This window comes from Neolamprologus multifasciatus, chromosome 15 (genome assembly GCF_963576455.1).
Source record: "Neolamprologus multifasciatus chromosome 15, fNeoMul1.2, whole genome shotgun sequence".
In the NCBI taxonomy this organism is placed as follows: domain Eukaryota; kingdom Metazoa; phylum Chordata; class Actinopteri; order Cichliformes; family Cichlidae; genus Neolamprologus; species Neolamprologus multifasciatus.
Genome location: NC_140453.1, coordinates 3031787 through 3040631, shown reverse-complemented (window position 1 = coordinate 3040631; position 8845 = coordinate 3031787). Strand labels below are relative to the sequence as shown.

The window sequence follows — 8845 nt, the reverse complement described above, 5'->3', positions numbered from 1 at the left end:
TGAGAAAAAAGGGGGTAAATACTGAGGAATTCCTGTTGAGTTTATTCTGTAACCTTCAGCATTACAGGTTTATAAAAACAAAAGCAGACAGTGACTAAAATTAACATTTTTCCAGGGTCAGTTATCACCATTCCCAGCCACATGTGAAATGAAAGAGTAATGTTTCAGATGCAGAGCCCACTCATACTTTGCCTCACAACAAATGCTCAACATGGGTTAATGAAGTCTAATAGACAAAAAAATAAACAAAAATCAAGCGTTTTACACAGCCTCACACCCTCTTTCACTCTGAAAGAAGACATCAATCTTAATGTCCAGTCCTGACAGATACTTGTACACCACGACACCCCTCAACCGCTGAGGGGATGCACCGACTCCCCCTCTGTATGAGAAGTGCACCGAGCTGCTCTCACTCCTTCCTGCGCTTCTTGTCGTGGTAGTCATCCTTGGAGCGGTTGCTAGTGGATGGCCTCTTAGAGCCGCCGTGCTGCTTGGCTTGCTCCAAAAATTTATCCAGACCGAAGGGATCCTCCTCAAACTGAACGGGTCCTTCGCGCCTCTGCCCGTGGTCGGCGCCTGAGAACTCTTTGTCTGGGGCGAACCTGAAAGTGGACAGGAAAACAACTCATTACCAATCCCTACTGATCTGCAGGTTATTTAAACAGACTCACTGACAAGGGGCAGAACATTTTGAATGAGAAGAAAACGACCCTGAAAACATCACGGAGCAAATGTACGACAGTCAAAAACTGTTTTGAACATTCTGTTTTGCACAATGGTCTCGCACCCTGTGGCCAACCAAACATTCCTGAAGCACAATGACAACCTGGTGACTAAACATATGGGACAGGCTATGCTCGACTAGCCGAGTGTAGCACTGCTGCCTCAAGGACGAGACTTCCTGCTGGGATTCATGTGAATGCTTGTCTCGTGCCTCAAAATAAAATTAGAATAACTTTGAAATTTTTTAGGTCTTTGTCATTTAAAAAAACATAGATACTCCCTTGGCAAAAGGACGCAGGCTTAGCCATGTTGGTAGCAGCCTAATTAACAGTTACTATGCTTCGATTCCACATTTTCAAAAGCAAAATTCAAACAAGACAACAGCGACGACTTCAAGTTATTATAAGTGAGAAAACTGCTGGCGATGTGAATTGACCAGCTCCGAGAAAAATCAACTCCCAATGCAAGCGACTGAAGGAATTACCAATGAGAAGGCAGGATACCACTAGCTGACATATGACCAGTGATAGGTTTGTAGCATAAACCTATTCGCTGGAACGTTAAGGACGATTCAACTACACAGCAAAAAGCATTAAACACCAAGTAGGCAAAGTTCTGATTATACAACTCTAAGCATATATGAGTAGATATTTCTAAGCATAAATGACAATAAACAATACAAATCTAACAACCGGGTATAAAAAAATATATATGACAAAGTTATCTAGGTAACCAGAGCCTGGAATGTCTGCTAGCAACAAACCGTCGGCACCAAACGATGCACAATGAGCAACCCACGTCCTGTGCAGACGGAGCGTATTGGAATACCAAACTGTATCCATGACAGAAAGCTCTGAAATAAGGTTCACCGACCACATGAGGAAGTATGATCACACATCTGTCACTGTGTTCCTGAGTTATGCTGTTAATTACTTGCTGGAACAATACGACATCCAAATAAAGCTGACACAGATACCACCACTTCAGCTTTTTTACCCTTTTAGACATATTAAATAGGGGTGGGGAAAAAATCGATACTGTGTAGCATCGTGATATTTTGTTTGCTAATAATGTATCGATACAGGGACAGCAGAAATCGATACTTTGTTACAAAAAAGGTTTTTGTGCTCTGACTTCAGAGCATGTTGATCCTTTTTCTGAGCAAGAATCCTGACATTCCTTCACTGTCCAAATGTGTTTAACTTTTCTTTTGGCAGCAATAAACATGACAGTTTACTTATTTTAATTTAAGACATGTTTTATTTTAATTAAGTTTAAAACTTTTTTATTTAATGTAAAATTATATTTTGTTTTAATTTACTTTCAAATTCTTCAGTTGCTGAAGGGGCTGCATAGTTTTCATAAACTGCATAGTTCAGAATAGCTATAATTGTACCAGATGGTTGATTCAGTTAAGTTGGACTAGACTGTAATACAAACCGTTCAGTTTGTCAACAATCAAACTGAAATGAGAGAAAGACTGAGTGTGAGACTTTGATATTAGAGAAAATGAATATTGATAAAGTTTACCTTTATGTACAGAATCTGAATATCGCAAAATATTTTAAAAAATTGCAATAATATCGTATCGTGCGTTAAGTATTGTGATAATATCGTATCGTGGGATGTATGGTGATTCCCACCTCTAATATTAAACATATCTCTGAAATGGCCTCATAATGAGAATATGAATATAATAAAGTAAGTCCAAGGTGTTCTTGATTTATTGTGTTCAGTCCTTCCTTGGGTCACTCTACATTTTGGATGTGTTGTCAACACATTATGTTTATCTTAAAGGAACATTTTTGTAATCATTTTCTTCCCAGAACAGTTAAAAAGGTGAACAGGTCAAATAACGGCGTCTGAAGAAAAAAAAAGAAAGAAAAAAAAGTCCTCATACCTGTTGTTGTGCATGAGTGAGTCCAAATCATCTGCGTAAGCATCTTTGTCTATATTCTTGCTGGGCCTGTAGATGTTGGAGGCCATATCTCTGCCACTGCGGAAAGGCTGGTCATACACGTTGTACGTCTCATCTTCACCACCAGCAAAGCCGCTGTCCATACCCTGAAAAGAAAGAGGGGGAAAAAAAAAGAGACTAAGATCCAGTTTGATCTGGAACTGAAACTTTCAGCTACATTTATCTTCACAGCAAAAAACCCAAGATGTGAACGCTGGAAGAGTGGAACTAAAAACGTGAGAATCATTCCAACCTTGCTCTGATTGAAGAGTCTCTGGTCATATTGCGCCTCGCTGGAGGAACGAGGGTTGGGCTTGCCCAGAGCGATGAGCTCACTGACGTCCCTGTCCTGATCTCTCTGCAGCTTCGACCTGGGACGCGGAAAGACGAAATCAAAGGGATGTTCAGCAGAAATCAAAGACAAGACAGAAGAAAGGACTCGTGGAAAACTTTAGAGAAAGTTTACTTTAACTTTCTTTAAAAGTGCTGTAATAATGTGAGTGCTACAGCTTCAAAAATGTAAAGAGAATAAAAGTGTCATTTCAATGTCATGTTATATAATACATCAAAATATATTGGAAAAATGCTGGGAGAAACTTGCATGAATGCTTAAACTCTGTATCCTGGCCTTAAAGCTTAAATATATATTGAAATGTGAAGTTTTTTTATTCAGTTCTTGGTGACTTTAACATCTTGATTGTCCTTCAGCAAACAGTCATCTCAAAGTGAAGTGAAAAGTAATTTTAAGATAACATGGTCTGTGCTTTCTGACAGCTGGAATTGTGACTGTAATGAGCTCTCCTCTGAATTTCACTTTCTTCCCTCCTCCAGGGACCCACAGTCCCATCAACTGACAACCTGACGTGCAGAACACATGACTTAACACACAAATGCACACTGGTGGTGCATCCCCCATGCACAAACAGTCTGTGGATCCTGAGCGCGCTGCTGGATCCTGCTGTGTTTGTTCAGTATTAGCTCGAGCTCCATGAATGATTCAGCAGTGCGGACGGCATTCGTGCGTGTTTAGAGGGAAAGGGTGGTTGAGTTCACATGCGGTGCGTTTAAAGTGCGTGTCCAGCACCTCTTATCGGGAGCAGCTCTGGAAATGTTCCTGTCGTGCTGCCTCTCTTTCCTTCTGTCGTGGCGGATCTCGTCACGCTCCCTGGCCTCGCTGTCCTCGCCACCTGCCGCGAGAGATGGACGGATGGGAAGAGGGAGAGAACAGGGTGCAAAGAAAAAACGAATAATAAAGAAGAAGAGAGAAGCAAGGGGTACACATGAGGTGAAATGGTGCAACAGAAGTGTGGGGTGAAAAGAGCAGAGGAACAGGGCGGGGCAGAAAGAGAGAACAAGAGAAGGTTTTAGAAGTAACCTTAGAATATTTGAATCAAAATCACAGCTGATGGATGAAGCATTTACCACAGCAAAAGTTCTATTTTATAATCACAGTCAATGTGCTGTCGCTAAACAGTCATTCAAGGAGTAAAAAAAAGAAAAAAGAAGAAGAAAATAGACACGAAACATTGATTTTTCCTCTCAAAAATATACGTGAATTATCAGTGGGGAAGCAGGAACATCATTTCACAGCTTACTGGTCCTGTCAACACTGGCAGACTGAAAAATGTTGTCATGATTTATGCCGGTCATGTTCCCGATTTGGAAGTGGTGACAGCGCTGATAACAGAGTCCGCTCTACTTGCTCAGAAAAGCCTCACACAGATACATCCATGAATATTAAATAAACTTTATATTCCTGCCTCTTATCTTCAGGGCTCACCTTTGTCACCGTGACTTTTGATCCCTGCCCTGCGATCTCGAGCCATTTGGGCCAGCTCCCTCAGCTTCTCCTCCTTCTTTTCCTTCTCCTTCTGAGCCATCTTCTTCTCTACCTGAGCTCGCATCTCCACGGCCTCTCTGGCCTGCAGACATAATCAGCATTTAAATATAACCATCGAACGATCACTTTAAAGCACAACCTTTCAGATCCCCTTTGACGATCGTGTGTTACCTTTCTATCAGCAATATAGAGGGCCTCAGCCAGCTTGGCAAAGTTTTCATTGATGTGAACCGTTTGAAGACCCCTCCCATCAGCAGCCAGACGTTTGTCGAGTGGGATGGTGTAGCCCTGAGCGCAACCGAGCATAGTGAGGAAAAAAAAGTGAGCACACACATGTACAAAAAACAAAACCGACCCAATAACTATTTCAGATGTCACGTTACCTTAGCGTTCTTCCAGTTGGAGATGCACGGTGGAATCTTCCACTCTTGCTGCTCCTTGACCGTCATCTGTAACAAAACTGAGAAACTATTAAACATAGCACAAGCAACTTGATTTAGGATGCAGCGTTAAAATGACTGGAAAGCCGGACATCTGTTTGAGCCAACTCTACCTTTCTGCTTGGAGAATGCATCACAGGGGCAGGGGGAGAAGGCGGTCCGCGAGGAATCTTCTTGTTGATTCTGAAGCACGAAGAATGACAGGCAAAATATTTTAGATGTTTAAAAAAATTAATCCTGTAAGACTTTTTAACACATTTTACTTGGAAGTCCTCATTTACTCCTTACTTTAAATTTCTAGGGTGATCAAAACACCACACCCATAAAAGGGACACATTCTTCAAAATAAACATCTAGATATCATAACTATGTATTAAAGTGTCAAAACAGATATTAAAGGTTAAATGAACACATTTCAAATGACATAAATTAATGATGGAGATAATGTTTACTTACTTAAAACGTGGAGGTTCCATGGGGTCTTTCTGCATTTCCACCATGCGGATCACCCTCTGTTTGGCCCCTGAATTAAACGCCACTCCCTGTTGGGACGGGGTGTACCTTGAAAAGAGGGAGAGGATGAGGGGAAAGTGCCAGACAGACAAAACTTTATCCTAACCCGCACTGACATCCGTTAAAGCTAAAAATACAAGCATGTAGTTGCGTGGCAGCAATAAGAGCTTTCTGAATTCTCCAAATACTTCAATAGTTCATTTAATAGCCCTTTAAACAGCATCCTGTATGAAAGGAGAAAACATAATGCTATCCCACAAGTTAGCGATACACCATTTGACCATTTATATAAACAATTAACATAACTGACAAAGTGGTGCAGGTAATGTGAATGATAATTGTAAGTTAATCTTCCATTTCACATCATGAGTTAGTGATATATTTTATCAGCTCCACTCTGATCATCACATTTTTCTAATAAAAAGCTTCTTGTCAAGTTGTTGCCTTGCATGAAATACACAGATCTATGCATGTTCTCAGAATCACGAGTCAGACTAATTGATGAGTGTTTAAGGTTCTACATAATTCTGTTTGCACCAGTACCGTCTGTTCTTGTATTGCAGCCTTTAGGATGATCAGAAATTAATCAATAACTAACTAACTAAACTAATACAGTCTAAGAGCAAAACTCTGGTTTTGTAGGCTGAAATTCACATGAATCCAGAGGAGAGCTGCATTATTAACAAAGAGGTAATTTTGGGGGGATGATCTGAATTGATTCCTATACTTGAGTAGTTATGTTAGCTAGTGTACATCATTAGCTTACTGTTAATAAGCTATACCCAAAAGCTGTTGTACCCACGTTAAAAGAATCTAAGAACGGGAGTAGAACTGAAAGAAGGCCTCAGGTCCATGTACTACAGAGCAGTAAAGAAACTGGAAGTCAACTTTCCGACTCTCCTCCCTGACTGTGTGCAGTGTTGATCATCTTCTAACTAATACATACCTGATGTACTGTGCAGGAGCTTGTTTGTCTGCGGCTCTTACAGGCATGGCAGCAGCGATTTTTTGAGACACCTGCTTCTCCAGGGCTGCACGGGTCTTCTCTGTGAGCTACAAAAGGATGATCATGTTTACATTCCAGATTCAAGAAAAGCAGTCACATGACACAAGAGAAACTGTACTTCTCAAACATGTAGTAGTAAGAAAGCATCCTGACTGGAAACAACATAAACTGATGAAGGTTGAGCATGGTGCAAAATCGGGAGATGAACAATCTCAAACAATTGCAGGCTTTGATCTACTGAGAATCAGTAATATCTCAAGTACACTAAAATACTACAGCCTGAACTGTCTTTTTATTTTCTTTACTTATTTATTCATTTAGGTCTTTATGGTTTAGTTTGCAGGAGGATTAAATAGACTTGAATCAATAATTTTGTTAGACAACCTTGTATTTCACAATGACAACTAAAACGAATCTTAAAGATAAGCAGTCATCCTGGTGTCCAACACTTCTTACTAATTAAGTTTAAAAAGTCTAAATACAAAGTTGTCAAAACTAATTATGACAAATTGTTTCACTCGCTCAGCAACTTTACTGGGACAAAAATATACGTTGTCCATTTTTTTCTTTGACATCATCGACACCTCTGAAAAGCACGTTGTGACGGCTTTATATAAAAATTCTACTTACTTCTTTGGTAAATGGTTCTAAAATGACAAGTGAGCACTCACATCTAAAGTAATTCTGAGGGCGACGTGCTCTTACCTCTTGTATAGCCTCCTCATCTGGCTTCTGTAGTCCTGGAGCATCTTCATTGAGAACTTCCTTTGGTAGCAGGTCTGTGTATTTACTGAAGATCACCTATAAGCATGCAAAATGAAACCAATAAAGGAATACCACTTTTTAAAATGAAAACAGAGCCAGAGATGCAAATAAACTAAAGCCTAAAAGTCATTTTCTGGCCGTGTGAAAGCGATGTACATGACAGAGGTTTTATTCAGGCCTTAAAAGAATTGCTGATTTTTATATTATGATTTAAAGACAAATCTTTGGATTGTATTGAGAGGATTCCTGCTAACTGTCAAAGGGATAAAATGCCCATATACCTTATCCTTTCCCTGTCCTTGTCTGGCAATGGCATCATATTTAATCTTTCCTTCTGCGTCCACTTGTACTGCCAGGGCATTTGATGTCTTCTTCTTTCTACCCATCTCCAGAGGAAACTGAGCCACATGGATCTCTGGGAAAGCACCTCCATCTCCAAAGTCCTGCAGAAACACATATTTTGCAGTGAAAACTCAGGGTTGATTTCATCTTCAAACCGTAGAGGTTAGACAAAAAGGGACCCAACTATAAGCGAGCCAAACAAGAAACATTATCCCATACTAGCAATAGGTTTTACCTCGAGTGAGCGAGGTATCCAGCCTTTTCTGTGTCCATAAGGAGGGGGCTCTCTACGGGATGCAACCAGGGCGGTAGAGTAGGACTTCTGGGCCCGGAGCTTCTCCTCTGCCTCCAACTGATCTTGGGACAGCTGGGTCGGCGCCGGTAAAAAGCTGAACACACAGGAATCCTCATGTAAGTCTCAAAGTGATGAACAGTAACACAGGCGCTCTAAGCCCTGGCTAGCATTAGCCGCTAGTGACAACAAGTAGCTTCGAGGTTAATTAAGACACGCGTGTAAGTGTCAGTTCAAATAGCTAATGATCAAGGTAAGTTAAGAGAAAATGTTAAAGAAGCAAACTTAAACACGTGGCTGCCTAAACTACGTCTACACAACGAACTACATCATATCATGACCACAACTGCGTGCTGATAAGCTAGCTATGCTAAATGTGGAACTCGCGACATTTTTACTTGCTAGCCGTAGCCGTTGGCATCGACTAAATCAGATACAGAAACGACAGCGTACATACCACAAATATCAGTGTGATACGTTAATCCTAGTCTATACACCAGAAACCAATCGGTTGAATCGATATCTTATTTCCTAACAGTTTTGCAATTTATAACTACAAAAGGCTTTGTCGTGAAGCTCACCTCGTCAGAGACATCTTCCCGTTTCTTCCTAAGCAATGAACTGCACATGCGCGAAGACAGAACAGACATGCGCAGAATAGAACAGACGACAAGCACTAGAAACAAGAAACGTTCTGGACAAAGTATATAGGAGGAAAGTAGGCAGGGGCATCTGTAAGGTCTAGGAAACGACGGATGGAGAAAGAAGAGCAGAATTCTTCATACTTTTAAGTTAGAAAAGTATCATGCAAAATTGAAAACAATTACTCATTTAAGAATAGAAGAAGTTGTAACTGATTGTGGTAACTTTGTCCAGATGAACAGAATCAACCTTTTGGAATCTATAAGAAGGCTGAAAAATAACAAATGGGACAGATAGCTTGTCAACTGAGTTCTATAAATTATTT

General features: G+C 40.5%; 1 protein-coding gene across 1 annotated transcript; it reads right to left on the bottom strand.

The window, feature by feature from the left end:
* Positions 1–264: 264 nt before the first annotated feature.
* On the bottom strand, positions 265–8591 carry snw1 (SNW domain containing 1). The gene is made up of 14 exons (XM_085133258.1): positions 8460–8591; positions 7822–7975; positions 7526–7687; positions 7185–7280; positions 6420–6526; positions 5417–5521; positions 5074–5143; positions 4904–4969; positions 4692–4808; positions 4461–4602; positions 3765–3867; positions 2934–3051; positions 2624–2787; positions 265–602 (listed from the first exon to the last, which is right to left on the bottom strand). Exons 1-14 carry the CDS (start codon positions 8471–8473, stop codon positions 410–412), a joined length of 1611 nt encoding a protein of 536 aa, XP_084989384.1. The 5' UTR covers positions 8474–8591; the 3' UTR covers positions 265–409.
* Positions 8592–8845: the final 254 nt, after the last annotated feature.

Excerpts from the sequence above, each read along its gene's own strand:
- snw1 (XM_085133258.1), bottom strand. Across the intron at positions 7,688-7,821 it reads GGATACCTCGCTCACTCGAG|GACTTTGGAGATGGAGGTGC; the intron begins GTAAAACCTATT and ends GTGTTTCTGCAG. Across the intron at positions 3,052-3,764 it reads AGAGCTGCTCCCGATAAGAG|GTCGAAGCTGCAGAGAGATC; the intron begins GTGCTGGACACG and ends TCCGCGTCCCAG.